The 24,211-nt window shown below is 34.6% G+C and overlaps 2 protein-coding genes and 1 pseudogene across 2 annotated transcripts; all 3 read right to left on the bottom strand.

Annotated features, from left to right (window-relative positions):
• Nucleotides 1-342: 342 nt before the first annotated feature.
• Nucleotides 343-7,702, bottom strand: LOC110685322 (AUGMIN subunit 7-like). The gene is made up of 10 exons (XM_021861818.1): nt 7,466-7,702; nt 7,198-7,344; nt 5,788-5,873; nt 5,013-5,074; nt 3,250-3,341; nt 2,961-3,086; nt 2,462-2,552; nt 2,171-2,278; nt 1,260-1,358; nt 343-869 (listed from the first exon to the last, which is right to left on the bottom strand). The coding sequence occupies exons 2-10, from the start codon at nt 7,329-7,331 to the stop codon at nt 675-677; spliced, it is 993 nt and encodes a 330-aa protein (XP_021717510.1). The 5' UTR covers nt 7,332-7,344; nt 7,466-7,702; the 3' UTR covers nt 343-674.
• A 3,881-nt stretch (nt 7,703-11,583) lies between these two features.
• On the bottom strand, nt 11,584-15,605 carry LOC110685321 (annotated as a pseudogene).
• Nucleotides 15,606-16,150: 545 nt separating this feature from the next.
• On the bottom strand, nt 16,151-22,717 carry LOC110685320 (pre-mRNA cleavage factor Im 25 kDa subunit 2-like). The gene is made up of 7 exons (XM_021861817.1): nt 22,406-22,717; nt 20,523-20,568; nt 17,648-17,741; nt 17,481-17,554; nt 17,223-17,309; nt 17,032-17,142; nt 16,151-16,821 (listed from the first exon to the last, which is right to left on the bottom strand). The coding sequence occupies exons 1-7, from the start codon at nt 22,528-22,530 to the stop codon at nt 16,750-16,752; spliced, it is 609 nt and encodes a 202-aa protein (XP_021717509.1). The 5' UTR covers nt 22,531-22,717; the 3' UTR covers nt 16,151-16,749.
• Nucleotides 22,718-24,211: the final 1,494 nt, after the last annotated feature.

Below are 24,211 nucleotides of genomic sequence, written 5' to 3'. Positions count from 1 at the left end.
GTGACAGCTATAATATTTTTCCCCATCACCCGCCATACCTCCCTTCATCCCCGCCTAACAAGCAGATCTCCTATTTTAGGTAATTGTGCATGACAAATTTTAGAACACAATAAAAATGAATACATTTTATATAGAGATAATATATAAGTTTGGAATAATATTATTATAGTTTTATTATAAAAATATTCCAAAAATAATATATTTTTTGCTAAAAGGGAAGGGGGAGTTTTGGAGGGAAAAAACAGCACCAGGATGTTATACATGTCACTCCCACTGTCTGTTTTAATATTAAGTTATTGATTCAAGGCCTCATGTGTATTACATGAATAAAGACTTATCATATCATGTGAAATTGTAGCTTTATCATATGCTAAGTATCTTTGCTAATTTTCATTCATCTCTTACATAGAAAGAATGTGTGCTAAGTCAACTTATACGTGAAGGTAATCAACACAACAAAATCAGGTTAGTTACAAAAGACTTTTCAAGCCATAACTTCTTCCAAATTTCAATATACAGGATACATTTTGATTTAACAAAAAATTAAGATACACTACAATTTTGTGATGGCAACATGTTACGGATCAGAAAGTAGTTGCAACTGCTACCATACCACCTGTGGCCTGAACACTCAAAAACAACCCTACACACTATACAAAACAGTGATCTTGAGGCTATGAAGTTAATTCACCCCGTTCACGAGCAATAGAGGCTGAAAGTATACCAAGATCTCGATTCAACAGTGTAAGAGACGATTCACACTCAGATATTATTCTCACAACAGAGGAAGGCTCACCACCAACTGTCTCAGATGACCCAGCCTTCACAGCATCATGTGAATCTCGAAGGTTCCTTAAATTTCCCAGGAACTGCACATATCAATATCAAAGCAATCAGTGTCAACCGAGTCACCGAGACTAGCTACAACCAAGTGTCTATAACTCACGCAATCATAATTCAAAACCTTCATACAGCTTCCACACATCCTCACACACTCATTAAATTCTGACAAAAGTTTCCCTATATTAACTACTTTTTACCATTTTTGAACTAATTCACCCCCACCCCCCTTCAAAATTCCCCCAAATCCAAACAAGCAATAAAAAAGAAAACAAAGAGAAATACAGGCGTTATAGCTGTTCAGAGCAGAATCAACAGCTTCTGCTCCGAATATTCAGATTTGTTAACAAGGAAGAGTTAGAAATGCATCCTCCGAATGGGGAAATCCAACTTTTAAATTCTAACAAGGAATACAATACCTTCAACAGCATTTTATAGGCCTCCAGTAACCTATTTGCTGCAGGACCAAACCCATGAAGCTGAGGTACTTCCATCATGTGCGTCCACGGACGTATCTCCTATAAAGCACAAATTTCGAAAAACCATCAAAAACAGAATAGATTTGTTAGCATTATCCAACAGAAATGCAATATTCTTGTTAGCTTAATAAAGAAAAGTTAAAATATGAGCCAACAAATTAGCACAAGTGCAAAACGATATTGTTTATACCACCTTTCAATGCTCACCATGGCATGTATTAAATGATACATAACATCAATAAATGAAAGTTTTCTTATGACAATTTTTAATTTATCCACACATCAAAGTCCCTGTGACTTAATGGTTTTGGACATAACCCTCCCCCCACCCTTTCCAGCTCAATTCATATGCAAATCATGGAAATCTAATCCTTCCATCTGGAATTAGTCGTCTAAATGAGAGTATTACATAAACTAGTAAAATGAGAACTAAGTTCAGACAAAGGTGGTAGACAGTTCTAAAGGACAATAACTGCACCACAGGGGAAGGCATGTGATGAGGGAGATAAAGAGTTAAAAAGGACCTATGTTATGAGGAGAAAGGTTGAGAGAAACCACATGCAAATAAGGTGACGTTACAATCATATTGAAGTTTCCTCAAAAGAAAAGTGTTGCAAATAAGAATGGCAGAAGTATAATTTTGGATCAAAGACATAAAATAGGCCCAGTTAGCATGACAGGTAAGCTTAAAAATTTTATAAACAAAACTTGCACTAGTATTTTGCATATTGAAGCTTGCTGCAAATCTCTCAAAATCATAGACTCGTCACTAGATTGACTTAATTCTTGAATATGTCATTTGACAGCCTTTTGTATAGATAAAAGCAAAAAGAAATCAAAATAATTATAACCTTTGTGTAAATCACATTGAAGGATCTGGCTGTTTCCAAAAATGACTCCAAATGAGAACGTAGCTTTGTTTCTACTTCTGCATAATCTTCATCTGGATTATAAGCATGCTGAAACCAAACATAGAAAGATATAAGTAAGATGAGGCTTACACATACCACAAGCTTCCATTGTTTAGAACACAATCCCTAAACCAGCTGTATCATGTAGCAATAATGATGCAATGAGGTCCCAAAAGCACCATCAGTAGCTTTCATTTTCAATGACTTCAATTTTCTAAAAAAGCAACATACCTTTGATGCCAAATCATCAACATTTTGTTGGAGAGTCGAGAACTTTTTTGACAATTCTGACAGCTTGGACTCCAGATCAGCAATGTCTGGCCTGCGAGTGAGCAGTTATAAGCATACTAAGACAAAGTATCTTCCACTGAGGACCAAACAACCATGGATTCAATCACATGAACATGATTATGTGACATAAAAAGATAGAACAATTCAACATTAATTAAACAATTCTTGACAGCTAAGATTCATCATTAGCTCTAATCTTCAAAATTATTATTATAATTAATCCATCCATCAACATAAACATTTGAACTCAAAAACTACGCAAAACATCAATATTCATGGCAGGCAACTTTGTTATAACAGGGCCTTTCAGTGCATTAAATTTAAATTAATGAAGGCTACTTATTAGTGCAGAAGTCCTCTCCTGACATGTAATCCCTTGCTCAGGGTATATCTTATTTTAACTAGGATACGTAAGGAATGCACAGAAGAAATGTCTTACAAGGGATAAATGGATTGAATTTGCACATCTGCAGGAAACAATTTGCACTCTTCCGAGAAAATTTGTGCTTGCTTTTCTGCAATTGCATCAATTAGCTGTATGTCCTTGGTAACCTGCTCATCAACACTGCAAAGTTTGAAAGAATGCACGTAAGAGAAAACAGAATGAAGAAAGAGGATACTGACAACACTTTCTTAAACCATGGTTAAGATCATTGCCCTAGTTATATCTCCTAATAGCACAAAGTAAACAAATTTAGCTAAGACAAATTATTTAGTAACGTTGCTACCTCCAGTCGGGATTATCAGCATAGATACTGGCCTCAACAAGGTCTACAATGAGTCTAAGCATTTCTGTGCGGTCTTCATAGCTTCCACGTCCCTGGTTGAAATAATGTTCATTTAAGCACTTAAATGATCAATCATCGATCAAAGGTTTTTCAGATTATAACCAATAATTCTAAGACAACTAGCCAGGCTAACCCTATAATGCAACTAATTTTTTTCCAGATAAGAATAGTCACTAGGTCCACCACATTCAAAAATAAAACACATAATAAAACAGCGTAAAAGTTGCATTCATACTACATGTATATATTGGTGTTGCATCCAGACTTCTGCACGACTGCAGTGCATGCAGGGCCGGCTATTGGGCTGTGCAAACAGCCTAACAGCACAGGGTCTCATTTTATTTGGGGCCCCAAAATCTGAAATTTCAGATAGTGTATATATATTTCTTAAGGAGGTTAAATTGTTGAACAAGTTGGCTTAGTTGGTAGTGCATTTAATCTGTTGGGTGTCTCCCTTCCACCAAGTTATTGTTCGAATCCTTTCCCCTTCACTTTTTAGCTTAGTTTTTTTTTTTTTTTTTTTCCCCCCCTTTTCTTTTTACTATTATTTTTTTTCGGTTATACCTTAATTTTCCGATTTTTTAATTTTTTTTATTTGGTGTTTTGATAAATGTTTTTATTTTGTTAATACCCTTTGATAATTTTAATCTCTGACTTAGTTTTTTTTTCAATTTTTTTTTTGCTGTTTGTACCCTTTGATAATTTTCACCTATTTAGCAGTATTATTTTAAATTTTAAGTGGATAAAAATGTAGCAATCAAAACTTTATATTTTTTTTATAGCACAGGGCCCCAAAAAGTTTAAGACGGCCCTGAGTGCATGGTACTTATACCCGCAATGTGATGTTAAGAGTTATAGGCACAAACAAAAATACAAGCCACTAGAAGACACATGGGCAAGTAGCAGTAAGCATCCCTTTCCCAAACAAAGGCAAGAAGGTTGAGAGAAAAGACAATGAAGAAGCCAGGCCAGTGAAATGAATGTATAGCAAAAGAAATAATGGGAAGAATTGAAATAAATAAATAAAGAAGAAGAAGAAAAACTTGGGTTGTTAACTTCTGATAAATGATAGATACTGCATAATACATTCAACTTATGGTGGTCAGCCTTAGATACATAAATGAGAGATAGAAGTTGCAATTATATTACAAAAGAATGATACGAGATTGAATAAGATAACATCTATAGAAATTAGAAGGTCAGAGTGATGTGTGATGTAAAGGACTACAAAGAATATGTAAAGACACTGGCTGAGGAGAACCACAGAATATGATGCAGATTAGAACAGATGTAACATCAAATGGATGAGAACATGGCAACAGAGAGAGCCAAATGTTATGCAACATGAAAAAACAAATCAGCAGCCACAGCCTCCAAAGAACTGAAACTTAAATAAACTACTCCCATAATTCGCGTGTTTACAAAGATTCTCACTTGTCCTTGACACTGTTGACAGTATAGAATGATATGAAGGAAGTTCTAAAAATTCTAACTACTTTATGACAAAGAAATTTAAGCCATATCATGAAGGTACATAGGATAAGACATTAAGCACAGTACCAGAGATATGCCTGAAATTATACCAAAAACTCTAATAATTACATGTTCATAGCACTATAATTTGACCTGAGAGTATGAATTACAGGAGAAGAAAGAAATTCCAAAGCTCATAAAGACTATTGTCAGGAAATACATTAACTTACCTGAATGACCTCTGTATCCACAATGGTTGTGATGCCAAGAAATTTAGCAATTTCTGCCAAATCTGTGATATGAGAAGTTCAAGTTAAATTCAATGATATTGAACCAGTATTTACAAACAATGCCCAGCCTGTATGCAATGCACATAAATACAGTTCGTGAAGAAACAGCTGGAAACAGTGACAGAAGTGATACGAAGAGAATATATAGTAAAAGCAACCTCTTAAACCATGATAAAAGAACAAAATATGGTGACACAATGCATTTTTCCTAGTTAAGTTGTAAAACTTCAGCACTACATGTCTTTCAAATTAGAGCATAAAAGAGAATGGTCCTGAATTCGGAAGATCAGTCAATTGTGGTCTGATCGGGAAGACGTAAAGGCAACAAAACCCCAACACATACAAAGTTGTCATTCAAACCAGCTGGATGCTGTTAAAGCTTAGGTTTTTAATTAGAATAAAGTACAGCTCTATCAGACGACTCTGCAAAGATGTATCGAAACCACATATAAATGATGATTCAAGTAGAAAGAAAATTCATGTCAAAATGAAAAACAGTTGGCTCCTTTATGGTGTAACAACACTTGTTGGAAATGACTTAAATAAACCTATTAAAATTGACTCAAGTGAAAGTTGGAAGTCCACCACGCACACAGTTTTCAGCATTGTCATAGATATAAGGATCCTACACAAAGTTTTGAGAAAATTAACAGCTTAAAAAATTTGGTAGATATCATAGAGCGCCTTAATACAGATAAAGATCAATGAAACATACATTGAATGCGAGAAGTCTCTTCATCACGGTCTACGCCATCTCCTTGCAGATTTTGCTGAGAGAAGGGGGACTTGTCACCCAACAGCCTAGACAAATAAAGGCAAAGAGATTTCATAAGATTCTGTGTTACAAGAATGAGGGAAGACAAGAAAATTCTGTTGTTAATGAAAGCCTCTGATAAAAGTAACTAGCATGCAGCAACAGTAGCCTCGAATGAAGACTAGTAATTATCTACAAACCCCATATAGGTGGAAAACAAACTATAGCAATCAAAAAGGAATAAAGTCAAGTGATAAAAGAAAATCCCCAAATGGCTCACAGTGATAATTCCAACATTTTGCATTCCTCAAGCTAAAATAACTTAGAAACTCACAAAATTGTGCAGCAGACAGCATGCTTACATATTTAAAAAAAAAGTACACTATATTTTCTTGCTTCCCAAAAGTCAATACCAAAAATTGACATTACAACATTGAACAACGATTTGAAAATCAATGTCAAAAACTCAAGAAGGGAAGAAAAAGAATAAAACTCCTGCTAAAATCTTCAAATTTTTATGTTTTGAATTTAACCTTCACAAAGATATTTATGCCTCATTTACCGTTTGCAAAGAAAAATTACTGCTTTCAGCTGATATAGAGCAGCAAGACCAAATCCTCACTTGAACCAACAACTTATGTTTGAAATTATTAACAATTGCCAAGTCATTTTTTGATGAGATCAATACTCCCATCTTTATATATTTCCTTAAATATGCAAAAGAACTACCAACATCACAATATCCAAAAATCCAAAATTTTACCACCAATTTCATTTCTAGTGCTCCCTTTCCCTCAAACCAGATCCCACTTCAATAAACATCAAATAACACCTCTAACCAATATCAATACTATTCTAAGAAACTTTCCTTGGCAACTCAAATCTTTTCCTTGGCAACCTCCCTCTACTGCGATATGGGGAGCAGTGATCGCTTCGAATTATGACCCAAATGATTGACCAGCACGACGGATCTACACCATAACATCTAAACTACTGATCCTCCACTCTAGGCATTTGATGAATCGACAAGTGATGCATGCTAAAATTCACTTCACTCAAATTGAAACTAAATCAAATAACTCCCAGGCTTCTAACACAGTTTAAACTCAGAGTTAGACACATAAATCAAAATTTCTTTCATAGATGACTCAAATGCAATACAATTAACCGTCGATAAATGGCAACAATGACAACGAAAATAACAACAGTAACAATAATAACAATGTCAAAGCCTTAATCCCGATAAGACGGGTTCGGCTACATGATCATCAACAAAGATCCTCTTCCTCCATTCGTTTCCATCAAATGTTATATAGCAAAGCATTTCCAAAATTAGGTACTAAAAACAATAGTGAAGAGCAGAAATAGAACCTGAAGAATAGCCACTCAAGAAGGGCGTAACGCTCCATTCCAGCAAACAGCAAAGACTGAGCAGGAGCATTAGCTCTTGGATAATTCAACATTGTCAATTTCTTCTGTATCTCCTCCATCTGCTTCGCCGCCATCGCACCAATTTCCCTACAATTAACATGAAATGCGACAAATTCAACATAAATCTGGAAAAGTTCAAGCCCAATTTTTGAAAAATTAACAATAAAATGATAGAAATACATTGTTGATGATTTGTTATAAGTATTACCTCTGAATTGCGGAAATTTGTTGCCGGAAATTACAGTGAATCGCTTATTATTTATTCAAATGGGGGAGATTTCGAAATTAGGGTTTTGAATTAATCGGGAATCAGCCGAAAAGTAGCGTCGGAGATAGTGGCCGGCGTGATTTGCCGGCGATGAATTCAAATTTGTAGGATGAACTATACGAGACTCTTTGGGCTACTTGCGACTTGTTTTTAGGCCCATTTAAATATGAGCTGTTTTTTTTAATTTGGCTTGTTGGGCTATCGATGTAAAAAAAAAAAAAAAAAAAAAAAAAAAAAAAAAAAAAAAAAAACAATTTTATAACAATTCATATTGCATCAAGTGGAATTTTGTTACTTTTTTTGTCTCAAGATAATTGACACAATTAAATCTGATATATACTACGTATATAACAATTTAAGTTGCATTAAGCAGAATTTTGTTACTCCTTCTTTCTCGAAATAATTGACACATTTGAATATAAGTATAATAAATATAAATACAGATATAAATGTATAAAGCATATACCAATGGATTAACATAACACATTTATAAAAAACAAGAGACATTCATTTATATATGCTACTATATTTACCGTTTGATTTATTCAACTAAGACTTTCCTTAAATTCCTCAACCTTTTCAAAATCACAAAAATTATATAGACATGCATCATATAGGATCACCATCACATTTTTAACCTACTAAATTGATCACAAACTTCCTCAACAAAGTTACAAGAACTAGTCACACAATCACCTCATCATCAACAACACCAACAACAATAATATCAACATTATCATCATGTTGAGAATCAAGATACAGGAAGGATGGATACTAAAAAGAGTTTTAGCAGTTGTTGCAAACATAGGTCCTAAAGCCTTGATAGAGACCTTACCAACCGGGTTGTTATTCCGGGTCAAAAACCCGGCCCACGACGTATCAACCATACTAAGGATTAACATTACGGCGTTTCATCACTACTCTTGTGATGGAGCTCATGTATTGAAAGTGAATCTCCAACAATTCAGCTCGATTGTAAACTCCGCAACCGAAGATGAAACCATTACCATAACTCGATCTTATGATTCTCCCAACCTTATTTCTTTTGTATTTGTCAATAATGAAAGTATGTGCAAGGTACTTTTTTTCCTTTTAAGGCAATTTTTATTATTTAATATTTCATCCGTCTCTAAAAGTTCTTCTTGTTCAATTTTTTTTTGTAGCTAAACTTTTAGTGACAGATAGAGTACATAAAAGAATTTATGTTACGATCTAAAAATTTTGTGTCAAATAACATATATGTGTATGTGTAGATAGTGAGGACAGCAGAAACATAGGAATAAATGTTGCAGAAGTGAAGAAAGATCACTGGATTGCAGGTGACGAATCAATGCATGAATTCAAAGTCTGCATTAGGTGCAAAGATCTAGTACGTATAATGGAACATTCCAAATTGACTAAGGAAGCCAGTAAGAAAGCTTTTCACGATTCCTAATTATTCATCTCCCATATATATATACTCGTGTTAACTTAAATTATACGTACTATGAACAACATATGTCCTCAATACTAAAGAATAAGGTTGTGATACGGGCCAACATTTGATTCAATTATCATTGAAAACAATAAAAAGTCGAATACTCTTTAAATTAGAAAAGTCACTTTAATCTCACAATAAATTACTGTAAATCCGCCTTAGACATCAAAAAATTTCCATTCTCAATTTTGGCTTTGGCAACACTAGTTTGTTCCATATGCATGATCTTGTCGTACCCTTAGTTTACTAATTCTTGAACATATATGCACTTGAGCAGTAACAATTACTATGATGGGAACCATGGTCACTCTACATTCAGGCTATGAGACCCTCAATCTCAAGGAAGAGGTAAGTAAAAATATTTGATTTTGTTACATATATTCGAGTTTGTTACAATATATATGAACTTTTTCGAATAATTTTTATGCATAAGGATTATCATCATATATCTAGCTAATCATCATATAATTGGGGTTAGTGCAGCATCAGGAATGCATAATTGAGAATGTACCAGCAGGAACAATGCACCATTTACAACTACATGTGAATAGGCTGGACTCTTTTCTGTTAGCCTCACGTATAACAGCCATTGTATGGATACATGACTCAAATTCCCGGTCTCCAATTCGCCCCTTCTTGGAGTTCCCCCTTGGAGATTTAGGCAGACTTCTTATATTCTTGCCTCAACCTTTTATCATATCCTGATAAAATTGAATACTGAGACATTTGCTATATGTTATGAATGGTAGGAAATGCCTCCATCTCCTCTTCAATCCTTTCAAATTATGATTAGTTAGACCAATTAATACGAAGGCATAGAGAAAGGTCTTTGAATGAATTATTGTACGAAGCGTTTATTATAAATTACAAGATAATACACATTATGCATGTTTAACTGACCAATGTACAAACAGTGTATGATATAACACAAAAACAACTTGAAGGCTTTAATAATAAATAAGCAATACATGAAGGTTTTAACAAAAAATTGTATTACTGTAACACAAGAGGATTACGTAAGTAAAACAGTAGCCTGGAATATCGACCAAATAAGAACTCTAGCATGGTTGGATCCTTAATTCTGCTATATGAATCTCTTATGTTGACAACATTTGCAATGCAGGAAGCCGAAATGATAGATTTCGCGAAACTACAGGGTAATCTTAGCTCATACATCATGCTTTTTGGAGCATTTTCTATCTTGAATTCAACTATTTCCTATAAATACATAAATAGAAGATTTATTAATACAAAGTTGTACAACATTGTTATAATAAGGCACAACATAAAAGCGAAAATTGATTTAGTCCAAGTTTGCAGTCCATTACTACATGCCACAGTAATGTACTGAAACTTTGCAACTGTGAAACTAGGAAATTTGATACCTGTTTAGTATGTTTGACAATAGTCTCGTCCGGAAGACAATCTAAGACATGTGCTGGTTACAGAAACAAGAACTGTAACACATTTTAGCAATCATATAATATGAAATTAATGAATCGAAAATGTATATAATTAAGAAATTAGAAATAATGCTTACTGGCTGTTTTGAAATGTGCTGAATTCATTGCAATTTCCTTGAGCAAATTAGAACTTATTGCCACCCTAAATTCATGAATTGGCTCATAATTAAAAGGTTCTGCATGTAGTTCTGTAACTTCCAGTGTCATTATCTTGATTTCATTCCCTATAATTAAACAAGTAAATCGTCATAAATCAAAGAAATACTAATATCTTTATAATTTTCAGCAGATATTTTATTAAACTTGTGATTTTTTATGCTAATTTTCAAAGAAATTTTGATAAAGAAACATAATTTATTAATTAGGTATCCAATTCAGAAAATTTGTCAGAACTTTTTTTTGACAAAAACAGAGGAATAATACAAATTCCATGAAATTTCCCTGAAATTTAAAAAACCCATCAAACAATATCGTAAAATCAAAATAAAAAACATTAAAATGAAGAGAAATTCATCAAGAACATGAATTTAATCTTAAATGAAAAAATCAAGAAAGAGAGAAATCAATAGAAGTACTTGAATTATGAATTTGAAAGTCAAGATAAGTGATGGGAAACTTGTCTTCGAAGTAGATTACGATATAAACTCCATTGTCATCGGAAGCAATATCGCCAAGAAAATCGTTGATAGGAGCGAGTTTAGCATTGACAATGAAGGGTCTAGAGATATGATAATGATGAAAAAATTTAGAAGAAAGATGAAGCAAAGATAATACATTGGTAGTTTTATGGGTAGTATGAAAGAGGGTGAAGTTTTCGGAGAATTCGATGTGCGTAGTGTTGGAGATAGTTGAGATTGTTGCTATCATTTGTCTGAACTCCATTGCTGTGGTTATTCTAAGCTTCAACATTCTTGTTTAGAAATGAGAGAAAGAAAAAAAAAAGGCGGCAAAGTTAGTTTTGACTGTTTGTAACCGTTATCTCAAATTTTTGTGTGATGGGATTGCTATTGCCTGTCTGTTTGCACTATATAAATAGAAAGTTTTCACATATCTTTAGTCATTAGTCAACGCATAACTTTGACTATGTATTTTTTTTAAAAAAACCTTGATCATAATGTCTATGATATAAATTGTATAAATTTAATATTTTGGGAAATACGAGTATACATTAATACATGTTTACACCATAAAATCGAATATGTATTAAAAAAAGTGATCAAAGGGAAACAACTATTAAAAAAACGGAGAGAGTATCTCTTTATCTTATATGGATATAGTATATCGTTGTACGTTGGTTGTTCTATATTCCAATATTATCCTTGGAGTGTCCAAAAATATGCTTATTTCAATCTTAGCTATGAAAAGCTTTGATATGTATATATATACAATCTCATAGGTTTAAGATCTGCACTCCAAATCTGATTATGATCTTCCATTTTCAGCACCAAGCTTACCTAGCAGAATTACCTCTGTAGGAGACACCAACTCATCTTTCAGATCATCTACTTTCCCTTTCAGAAATTCAGCTTTCATAACAGCAGCAATTTTCGCCTTTATCTCATCCTGTAGTCTTGTCACCTTTTCCACGCTTGAGTTTTCTCCGTCTTCAGTTCCTCTATTTTCTCCCTAAGGCCTGCCTTGTCTATAGCCCTTTCGATTTCTCCATTCATCTCATTGTTCAACACTGATAGCTTCTTGTTCATATCAGGAAGAGAACTTCTTTCAACCCTCTTTGTCGTACCCACAATCTTTAAGTTAGACGACTTCAAGACCTCTTCGAGCTCTTTTATTGTAGTCTCTACACCTTCTACTGTTTCCTTATCTATTTCTTTGCCTTGCAGTAATTTCTCTTCAGCAGACTTTAGTAGCAACAACTTCTCTTTTACCTTTGTTGGTACTTTTTGATTGATCTCCGCTTTTATCTTGTCACCTTTTTTCTTGATCTCTATGAGCCTGTTTAGCGTTGCAAATTTAGCTAGCTTCTCTTTTAGCCCCATAAACTCACCTGGTTTGGACAATTTAAGCCTGAATTCCTGCATTAGTCTATCTGCTTTTTCCCTCAGAGCAATGCTCAAAAGCGGGTTTGAGGATATAGCTAGCTCTAACTTGAGTGATTCAAGTTCCCCTTGTAAGCCCATGGATATGAACGCTTTTGTGATCTCTTTGTCAACATCCTCCTGTATCTTTTCCATTGTTTGGTTTGTTTGCTCATTTGATCCCTTCGCTTCTAGAATCATCTTCTTGAAGTTCTCAAGTTCAGTCTCTATATCAGCAGATTCTGACATATTAATATCTGAAGGTTTCATCTTCCATTTCTTATTTGGATCAATCGGGATGCCTTCTTGAAACCCACCAATATGACGGTACTTGAGCATACGCTGTTGAAGCAGCTCTTCTTTACTCATCCTACCTAGTTCCTGGAATAAATGCAGCATCAGCAGATGGAAGTTGGGTAAATCATCATAGTTATCACGTCATAATGGCTGACCTCCATGGCTTGTAAAATGGCGGTCTTTATCTGCTGAGATGTCCTAAATAGGATCAGATTGTGCTCCTCCAAGCGGCTCCTGTAACAAAGCAACATGCCTTGCTAAATGAGAAAATTCAATTAATGAAACACAACTGATTTGCTGAACTGAAAGAATCCAGTGTATATTAAGGCTAAATTTAGAGCCAATGAAAGAAGTTTTACAACAATGGTTTTTAGCCAGAGATTGTGTCTGATTCCAGGCAGAAATATGAGAATTCAGAGACACTTACAGGAATGATAGCATCAGCAATTTTTAGCCGGAGGTGTTCTTGAGCTGTTATCCTCAGTTTTTCAGCAGCCTTTTCATGTAAAAGATAGATTCTGTTGCAGTTAATAAGGCTGTATTCTATGAAAACTTATTTAACAACATAGCAAGAGTAAAATTCATATACCTTTGGGGCTGCTTGGGATGAGTTCCATAATATAGCAGCACATGCTTCAGGACTGTCAATAGAGCAATGATAAGGTATTGTATGAGTATTGGATATTGATGACGAAATTTATAAAAACATTAGAGAAACCATATAAAGACCATAACCTCAAAGAATACCTAGCAACATAACAAACAGAGTTCTCAAGCATAAAAAATTTGTTGCAGCAGCCGATAGCCACAGCTCCTCCAGAACCACCTTCACCAGTTACAATTGTGATGATAGGAACTCTCAATCCAAACATGGACCATACATTTCGAGCTATAGCTTCACCCTGCGCTCAGTGAAACAAATCATTTCATCCCTCGTATTATCACATTTAAAGTCGAAAAATTAAAGTTAAAACATATATACAAGTAGTTGTCCACTCACTTGACCGAGTTCCTCAGATTTGAGATCAGCATAAGCTCCTGGTGAGTCAATAAGTGTAATTATGGGAAAACCATGATGGTCGGCATACTTCATCATGCGCAAAGCCTTCCTGTACCTGTTAAAAGGTCACCCATTCTGTCAAAAACAAAACAATATTAACTGAAATTTCCCTCAGAAGCTAGTTTGTCAGTTCATAGTTATATACCCATGAGGAGTTGGCATAGCGAAGTTTCGATAAATGTTTTCCTTTGTGTTTCTTCCCTTCTGATGGCCGATGATCAGATAGCTTCTACCATCGATGCTCCCTATACCAGTTACAATAGCTGGATCATCATAGCCTGCACGATCTCCATGGAGTTCCACCCACTAAAAGATGTATGAAAAAGACGAGAACATGATCATTAGATATTCCCAAATAAAATTGGATATATTCATTACAACAACTAAATTACCTTTTCTGTGATGTTCAGAACATGATCAAGGACAGTTGGCCTGTTGGGATGTCTAGCAATGTCTAAACGTTGAATCGGTGTCAAATGGGTGTACAGATCTTTTATAGCCTAACAATGATGAATTAGCACATCAGATGATCGAAAACAAAGGAATGTTCCTACTTACTACAGCTATGTATAGTCCAGTACTGCCTAAAATTTACTGCTAACATTAGACAAAGCGTGCAAAAGAAGCAGGGCACCAAAAAAAAGCTGCAGATGATAAAAGACTTTCTAATATGCTGTTACCTGCTGATATTTGAGCTCCAAAGCACTAATTTGATCACTGTAATCTAGACCAGTTTCATATGCCATTCGACGAACCTGCAAGTAAGAGATGACCACTTTTCAAAGGATGGACAATATTTTTCGACTGATGCACAAGGAAAACTCATGTAAGGTTCAGTAATGCACAATCCAGTGTAAGGTTCAATTACAAAATTATATGATGAACCAAGGAAGTCACTGACCTTGATGATCTTTTGCTCGAGATCAACCAATGGTTTCTCAAATGAAAGTGTCACAAGCTTTGGTTTATCTTCCAAAGGCTTAAAGTGAGAGAGGTATCTCAAATGCCCACTCGATAAATTAGGATCGATATCATCTGGCCACGGGTAGTCATGCTTCTTCCCTTTCTTAAGTTTAGCAATAATGTTGAGCCTTTTTCTGCTATTCTTATAGTTAGAGCATTCTAAGGGCCTTAATACACACATATTTAAGCTCATGATTTTACCTTCAAGAAAATCATTCGCAAGAACCTTCTTACCATTGCCAAAATATGACTTCGACTTATTTTCATAAATTGATTCAGAATCAACTGATCTTCCTTTTGCACAATGCCCTTTTGCTAGGGAAATTGTGGCCATTTTAATAATGTTGTAGACCTACACTGAAGAGGGGTACGAGATCACAGTTCGCTACTAAATTAAGCAAAAAATTGTACTAGTCAATTGTTATATTATACACCGGGAGCATTATGACAATCAACGAAAAATATAACATGACATAAGTTTGAAAATAATTCGCACTTTTTGGATTTTATATGACATCGGGAAAACTGTCAGCATGTTGTCACGTGCTGACAGTTTTCCCGATGTCCCTACACAGCAAGTTCTATATGAAGCAACCTTCCTATGCTTGTGTGCTTTATTGATGCATGTGTTTGTGGTGTAGGTTAATGTCACTGTGTATTATTTCCTCTATTTAATAGCTTGTTGTGCATATGGGGAAGGCTGGCCTGGATCAAGCCTGAGGATTCAGGCGTCGCACAAGTGATTTGCGCTCGTTCCATGACAACATGTTGACTAATGCCTACACATTCATCATATGTGTTGGCAAATGAACACATTGTGCATGTAATCGTACATATGGAGTTGTCAACATCTGCATCAATGAATTTTGTTTTCTAAACACGCAATGTGCTTAGTTTTCTAAACACGCAATGTACTTAGTTATTGTGAACTTGTTCTAAACACGCAATGAATTTTGTTTTTTCTAAACACGCAATGTGCTTAGTTATTGTGAACTTGTTCTAAACAAGCCATGAATTTTGTTTTCAAAACACGCAATGTGCTTAGTTGTCGCTTGACAATGGTTATAGTCAGCTTTAATAGTACTAAGTTATTAAATATTAATGAACGGAAACAAGTTCACAATAACTCACCCTTGAACAAGTTATGCGTGTTGTTATCCTTGGACATAGCTCAACCCATGACCACTTTATCAATGTTGAGCTTGATACCGAAAGCTTGGCCAAGATTGACCATTCATGATTTTCAATGATTTATCTTAACCAATTCTTCATTACAATTAAGCTTAAGTTGATAAACATCGGCTAAAGTATATACTATGAGGTGCTTAATACTCCAAATTCTAATCTGCCTCCATCTATAAATATTTGAGTATACACAAATCTAAATCATAGAATCTTAGACCAAAAAAATGATACGATTCGAGAACACCTAAAAAATAGTGGAACAACAAAGGGCATACATTTTAGCCAGTTCGAACTTCGCAGACGACTGTATGAAGAATGCCGACCTAATTTCCTATCAACTGACAAGTACAGAAAAACTAATCTTTAACTAAAGCTTCTCTACAACTCTAACCACCAAAAAAAATAAAAAGAAACATAATGTAGGAAGTTTAAATAGAGGCGGCAAAATACTAAAGGCTAAAACAAACATTATACAAGCAAGAAGGTTCACATATCAGTACAAACCCTGTGAAACAATGTAACCTTGAATCTCCTAGCGATAAGTTAATGCTAAAATGATGATAAGATATATCAGAAACTGAGGGAAGGCAGATAGTCAGCAAAGCTGGGCTTCCATGAAGTGTGGATCTGCTACTATCTCAAAACAAGACAGCCACCAATAACACAACCACTGCTTCTGGCACTACCCCGTCCAAACTGACCAGTACACCACACAAGTTTAAGTGAAGTTGTAGATTAGAAAATCAAGGAGAGATCATGTTGAATTGAAATCTTGACAATTGCTGAGGGATGGTTGAGATCACTGGTCCATATCTCTGCAACACGCAACACCAAACAACTCATTTTACTTTTCTAGTAAACAACTGATCCAATCAAGACATAGCATGCCGAAAACATACTAGCATGCAGTGCTTATGAATGTATAGAAACTTAAGGCACGGTTTATGCTTATATAAAAATAAAAAAAAATTGCCATTTGAGGGACCAAAAAGAAAAATGAACATTCATTGGTTGGAATTTCAAACCTGAACATTATCATAAAGCTCAAAGAGGGGCACGGCCAACAACTTAAGATTTTTTGGTACAGCAAAGTATTCTCGCTCTGGCAAGTGGACCATGAAAAGCTTTTTACATTCCTGTTACAAAATCTTTCAAGGTCAGCCTAGTCCAAAAGACTTCATGAAAAGAAAGGAGCACCGTCAAATAAATCCTTCACCTTGGGTTTTGTGATGTGAGGAGGGCAGTAGGGATACATCACTGTTTCAAAATTTGGCCTCCACCAGTTAGCAACACACTCACCAATCTGCAAAATAACATTTAGACCTTAATATTCTAAGGAATATGTCACTACTAGGATTTTACTTTAAATAAACACTTCATGAAGCCAGAATAACAGCAAATAGGAAAGAGCAAAAGGGTGTTAGAGACAGATAATCAGAATTAGTACAACATAAAGGACACCAAAGTATCATACCTGCCAATTAGGTTGATGAGCAGTCGAGTTAGCACCGAGTTTGCTAGAAAGTTTCCTCTTCAAACCTTCAATTTCTGTTCACAATAAATGAATAAAAATAAAGTAAGTAAACTGTGACAGAGCTAGGATAGTAAAAGCATTGAGATGATACTATCATAACGTTATACCATTTTCACCAGGCTTCAAACGACCACCAGGAAGTTTGCAGAAAGTGTTTCCAATTTGTAATAGAAGAATGTGTGGATGATTATGTTCTTGGACCTGGTCAATAAATGCCAAATTATTTATTTAAGACAAAGCTTATACTGAAATTTAAGTGTATACAAATATTATTCCAAAATCATGCTTCACTATAAGTAATTAACAACCCAAAACAGTCAAGTGAACTTAAAAAAAAAGATGCTTAGAGCATTGAGGATTCAGTAGCACGTGCCGACCTACCATACAAAGTCAAGGATTCAATCCACTCCAAGATCCAATGCCACAGTTTATGATGAACCATTGGTAAATGATAAGAAGTATAAAACAACATAAAACGGGGTAACAAGATCCTGAGACCAGTGCACTTTTCCCTCTGTCCAGCTCTCATTTACTCATACAAGTTTTATTTTTCCATATTTCTATCTTAATTTCCAGCTGACTAGAAATGTTCTCTCCTTCTTTGGATATATGAACAAGTAATCCCTACACTCCCTTCCTTTTTCCAACAGACATCAGAAATAAACAAATCTTTATGTGGGAAAGATAGGCCATTTGGCCACTAGCTACCGTTGTTAAGCTATACTGGATAGTTGAGTGATGCTAGGCACAGAGATGTGGAGTAGTTTAGCAAAACCAAGTAGGATTTTGCAATCCTATACCCATTTCAATACCAAAACATTCTAGATTCCAAAATAAGATGGCTTGGTATAAGACTTTCATAATCTTGTAAAGTTGGGATGTTCACCAATTACCCAAACTAGAGCTTGCCATAGGATACAAGAACCAGCTCAAACTATTAAAAGAAGATTCAATACCTCACAGATGATAAATTCTGGGCCTCTTAAGAACAGTGCTAGCTACTTCTCCAGATAACTAGGCTTCAATTTAATCCTCAACATAGTGCTATTGTCCATAAAAATGCCTAGACAATAGTCCTTTCCAGCAAAGCCATCCTCGTGTGTCCTTCAACAGATCATCCCATACTGATATACTACCAAAACCATGTCTTGATACTGAACCAACCAAGATCATGACTCAACTATCCTTCCATAATCCACCCACTATACGAAAACCTACTTCTCGTATCACAATCAACATACAGCTTTCTTTAGCCTCTCCAGGCAATCCTAGCTCTAACCCTCAAATGAGAAAACCAAAACCAAAAATGTTGATTAATAGTTTGAGGCCTCATAGGCAGAAATTACACGAGTATAGGGGTTTTACATTCATGCATTTTTCTCAAGTTTGCTTTGGTAAACCATAATAAGATTTAAATAGAATTCAAAGATTCGTGTACTAGCCACTCAAAGTACACAAGCAATATGCAAATCCAGAAGCCCAAAATTAATACATGAGAATGGAAGGATCAACTTTTGAAGTGAAATGATCTGACTATCTGAGAAAAGTAGAAAACTGTAAAGGATGGAGAACTATACGTGAAAAGCCTACCAGAAGAACCAACCATCTTTTTTGTAGGATATGTATGTTATAGGGGTATGTTATAGGGGTGAACATGGGTCGGGTACCCGTAACGTTAACACTATCGGTTCGGGAACCCGATAACCAATAACACTATAAATGATATCCATTACCCGAACCAATAAGTTCGGGTACCCGAAGTTCAGGTACCAGGTACCCGAAGTCAGATTTTCGATCGGTTATCGGATACCCAATATGATATCCAATAATAAAAATTTAGACTTTATAATATAGTTATTATGATATCATTCAACACTAATCAACAATAATACCACATGATCATGACCAAATTACTAATAACTACTAATCATTTATATTATGAAGTGATTACGAAGTAAAGTAAGAGTTTAGATTTTGGATAAATAGATTTAAGTAGGAAAAAAAAAAAAAAAAAAAAATTGCTTATCGGATCGGATTGGGTAATCGTTAATTTTAAAATGATACCCAATAACCGTACCCGATAACAAATTATCGGATCGGGTACCCGAACCGTTATGGTTATCGAAACGGGTACCCAAATTTTCGGTTCGGTTACGGTTCGGATTTTCGGGTTTTCGGTTTTTCGGATAATTTTGTTCAGCCCTATTATGTTGAACCCTAAGAAGATGAACATAAACAACTTCAAATTTCAGTAAGGGCCCTCAAGGATCATGATCTGACATTGAAATACTCCCAACAAATTGTAAAATTTAAGTTGAGATCATCTTCCTCTGACCTCTCTCAGAACACCATATCTTTTGGTCAAATGACCGCCATGGCTTAAAGAAAGAGTCAATCTCTTCAACAACTCGAAAAAAGAAAAAAAAAAATCCCACTATTAAGCCTCAATAATAACGACATATGAAGATGAGACATGAGTCTATGGCAAAAACGTAGAAAGTAACAGCCTTGTTCCAGCAAAAACTGTTTCCATCATAATAACTATACTTGTGGAACAAACAAAAATACAAATTCTACATAGACCCCACATGAGAGAAGCATGCAAGTGATGCAACATGTTATAATAGCTAGCTGCTAGCAAACCATGTATCAAATCTCAAAAGCGGATATTCAGGATCGAAAGAAAACATCAGTACCAAACAGGGGTGCAGGAAGAATAATTATAATTAAAAAAAAGTCACATGATTGTTCACAGGACATAAGGGATAGACAACTGTCATTCAAGATCACTGAAACATAGAAAAAGTATTTACAATGCTGATAATAAGAAACTCTTTGATCCAAACATAATTAATTTTAAGGAAACACACAAGAATAAGATAGGAAGAAAAAAGCTTATAAAAAAAAGAAACATAATGTATATCTTTCATATCCAATTGGAAGCACATGAATAACATCAGTAGCATGCTGAGAGTAACTTACAAGTAGAATGCCTTCCACACTGGTCCTCATGCCTTCTTTAAAGTAACTATAATTGAAAAAATACAGTGGGTCATATTAGTATCAATTGTATCAAACATTAAGATAATTAAAATAATAACCACACAAACAAATTAGATTTTTCATCAAAATGAAGAATATTTTTATCAAACAGGCAATAAATAGTGCAAATTATATAGCCACCTTTAGGGTTTCCATCACTACCAAAACAATACAATCGGTAGGGAAGCAAAAACCCTCGCATACAACAACTGTAAGGTAAAAAGATCAATCAACAAGCACATATGACTACAGGTCTACAGTAGATTTTATACGGATATACCATAAGCAATTCCATCTTTTGCTCTGACTGGTTACTAAAAGTAATAAATACAAGTTTGATTTTTAACTTTGTTCTTGTCTCCTTTCAATACAGCTGTAAGGGCTAAATTATGATTAAAGCTTCTGCACTTTACAAACCTCCTTTATTAGTACAAAATTCAGGAACCAGGAACAGTAAGTGGACAATGGTACCACATGTGAAAGGACCAGCTCCCTGTCCTATGGGGGTGTTACAGTCTTACAGAATGTAATTCCCAGCATTAAATGAATGACAGACATCAATCACAGCTCAATGTTAAGTTCAAAAATTCTTTCAAGATTCAAACTTGGTACTAAATAATACACACTCAATATATGATACGGCAAATGGAAACTCTTGGTCAAACAGACTAGACCACTACTCTTTCTATCACAGAAAAATACAATCACCTAGTACCCATAGCTTTTGTCATGTCTTGATGATAACTGCTAACCAAATGGTTTATAAATTATAATCATTGTTCATACAAATTTATATACAGATGACAGGTTAAATATTTACCATTTGGTTCTAATTATGTTTGATTCAGATCCACAAGTAGTAGACAGCTTGACACATCCCTAAGATCACTAACAATTGCAACAGTTTTGATGCAAAAACTCAAACTTTTTAAAAAAAAGTGGATGCAGGAAGCAAAAAGTTGTAAGGGTAGTTTACTGGTATCTATATTGTTTTTTAGGGAAAGTTCATCTAGTTACTGAAGGCAAGACTATGAAGAAATAATTATTGCCACTTCCTAATCTAGGAGTCCAATTCATGAGAAATTGGCTTCAATTAGTGCAAACATACGAGTCCAATTCCCAACAAAAAGTTGTAGTATGCTAGTATCTATATTGCTTTTTAGGGAAAGTCCATCTGGTAACCGAAGGCAAGACTCTGAAGAAATACTCGATAATTATTGTTACTTCCTTTTCTAGGAATCCAATTCATGAGAAATTGGCTTCAATTAGTGCAAATATACGAGTCCAATTCCCTACAACTTAGCCTAAGTAAGCATACTAGTCCAATTACCAGTGTTTCTCTTGCCTCATCTAAGTCATCTTATTATCTACTTTAATTTGAAAATTTAAATGATCCTCAAAACATAATACAGAATTCATTACCACCTATCAGACCCAACAAGCGGTACAACAAGCTCTAAAAATCAGAACTTATGGAAACCTCGTAAGAACAACACTGTTCATCTTAAAACCCTAAAACAAGGTTTGCCCTAATTAAGCACCAAATAACACAACTAACAGTAACTCCTAACAATTTTTTCCAAAAAACTCAATTTCCAACTGGGTATTAACAGGTCTAATACAGAAATCGCACAAAATTCAACCAAACAAAACATCAGCATCACAATCAAGCAAACAAATTTGAAACAGAGAACCCAAAATCACCCAGATCAGAAAAATAGCGAAATTATTTCCCTTTATAGTAAACTAAAACTGGAATTTAAATTATTGATTATCAGATGATATAATCAAAGTAAGAAAACAAATCAATGGAAGAAAATTACTTGACTTTCATACGAGCAAGACGATCGGCAACAGAGGTATCTTTTTCAAGCTTGGGTTCTTTGGTGCCAAAGGTGTAGCTTGATAGTGGGTATACGGCCACCACTGACGACGACGCAGCCACCATTGTTATCTTCTTCTTCTCTCTTTTTCTCTCTCTATTTCGCAGGCTGTGTCGCGGGAAGCTGCTTCGAGTGCTTTGATGATTGGTCACCTGATTTGTATTTGCTTCGTGGTTTGGAACTTGATTAAAAGCCGACGTCAATTAGTTTAATCGGTTAAGGTTTTGCAATGCTCCTCACTTAATTGTTTTGTTTAGAATTTGTTATTAATTTATACTACTAGTAGCATTATGCTAAATTGGATAGTATTAGGGCACAAGTTTAGTGTTGTTTAATTTTTTTTACGAAAATGACATGTTCATGTAGGTGATGAATTTTTGGGTTTTTTTTTTTCTATATAGTAATTCTCTAAATTTCACTTTTCTACGTTGTGCCCTTTTATTTAGAACTTTTCACACTGAAACCCTAAAATACATTTAGTGTCTATACGATAACCTTGCCCTTATCCCACCGTTAACAAATTCCGTTAGTGGGGCCCACTCTTCACTTATTAATATATTATCATCGATTTGCGTGTTAGAAATTGTTCTATTAAAGGTTTTAGGGGCTATTTTGGTCTTTAAGGATCCAAATCGGGCTAAGATTTGGGAAAAAAAATAATGTAAATGCCTCGTTTTGAGTAGTAAAAACGTAAACACGCAAATCGAGACATTTCTTAATACGCAAAAAGAGGCATTTACGTTTTTTTTTCCCAAATCTGAGCTCAATTTGGATCCTTAAGGACCAAAATAGCCCTAAAAACCCTTCACGGATCAATTTTTAACACACAAATCGATAAAAAAATATTAATAAGTGAAGACTGGGCCCCACTAACGGGAATTTGTTAACGGCAAGGTTACCGTATAGACACTAAATGTATTTTTGGGTTACAATGTGGAAAGTTCTAAATGGAGGGACATAACGTAGAAAAGTGAAATTTAAAGGGTTACCATATAGAAAAACCCGTATTTTTTTTTCAAGTTGTATGTTCTTCCGTTCATAATCAATAACATTTAGGGGTTCTTATCATTATACTTGATCAATAACATTTCGATTTGGAAATTCGATCTGTGAATAGGCCTACAAATTATTACTCCGTACTTTGTTTTCCATAGAGTTTCTATGATAGGCATTTCATTTCCTTAGATTATTGTGGTTTTACTTTCTACAAATTTCCATGTGTTTTCTTTCCTTGAATTTTCACATTCTCGGTATATGGGCACATAGTTATACTGTTTTCTACTCACTAGAACAACTTAATCGTTTTATTTAATCTTTATTCTTTTTTAAAAAAATAAACCTATAAGGGACTGACATCCAAGATTTAGGATCCAATTTTGATTATATTACAATCTATTGTGTCTCTTTATATACCAAATAACAAAAGACAAATAAAAGCAGAAACAAATGTTTCAATAGCTTTGCTCATCAAAGTATTCGTCAACCTCACACATGCCCAACTACGAGTCTATGACCAAGTAATCTTATTAGTTGTATAACTCAGGGTGTATTCTATTCACCTAATTTTCACTTATCTGATCTTATCTGTACTTATCTAAACTTATTAGACCTTATTAAAACTTATTTTAGTTGTAATTTGTACTTGGGTATCCCTTATCAAAATTTAATTTCCCTAAATTGAACTTATCTAAACTTATTACACCTGAAATAAGTGGAAAAAAGGTGAACAGAAAAAACCCTTAATGG

This window comes from Chenopodium quinoa, unplaced genomic scaffold (genome assembly GCF_001683475.1).
Source record: "Chenopodium quinoa cultivar QQ74 unplaced genomic scaffold, ASM168347v1, whole genome shotgun sequence".
NCBI classification, from domain to species: Eukaryota; Viridiplantae; Streptophyta; class Magnoliopsida; order Caryophyllales; family Amaranthaceae; genus Chenopodium; species Chenopodium quinoa.
The sequence above is the reverse complement of the archived record's forward strand: the minus strand, read 5'-3'. Positions and strand labels throughout refer to the sequence as shown.

Coding starts and splice junctions, on each gene's coding strand:
- LOC110685322 (XM_021861818.1), bottom strand. CDS start 7,331: ATGGCGGCGAAGCAGATGGAGGAGATACAGAAGAAATTGACAATGTTG. Junction 5,874..7,197: donor CTTGAGTGGCTATTCTTCAG/GTTCTATTTCTG, acceptor TTATTTGTCTAG/GCTGTTGGGTGACAAGTCCC. Junction 2,553..2,960: donor ATTCAATCCATTTATCCCTT/GTAAGACATTTC, acceptor GCTCACTCGCAG/GCCAGACATTGCTGATCTGG.
- LOC110685320 (XM_021861817.1), bottom strand. CDS start 22,530: ATGGTGGCTGCGTCGTCGTCAGTGGTGGCCGTATACCCACTATCAAGC. Junction 20,569..22,405: donor CTTGCTCGTATGAAAGTCAA/GTAATTTTCTTC, acceptor TTTCAATTATAG/TTACTTTAAAGAAGGCATGA. Junction 17,310..17,480: donor CTCATCAACCTAATTGGCAG/GTATGATACTTT, acceptor GTTATTTTGCAG/ATTGGTGAGTGTGTTGCTAA.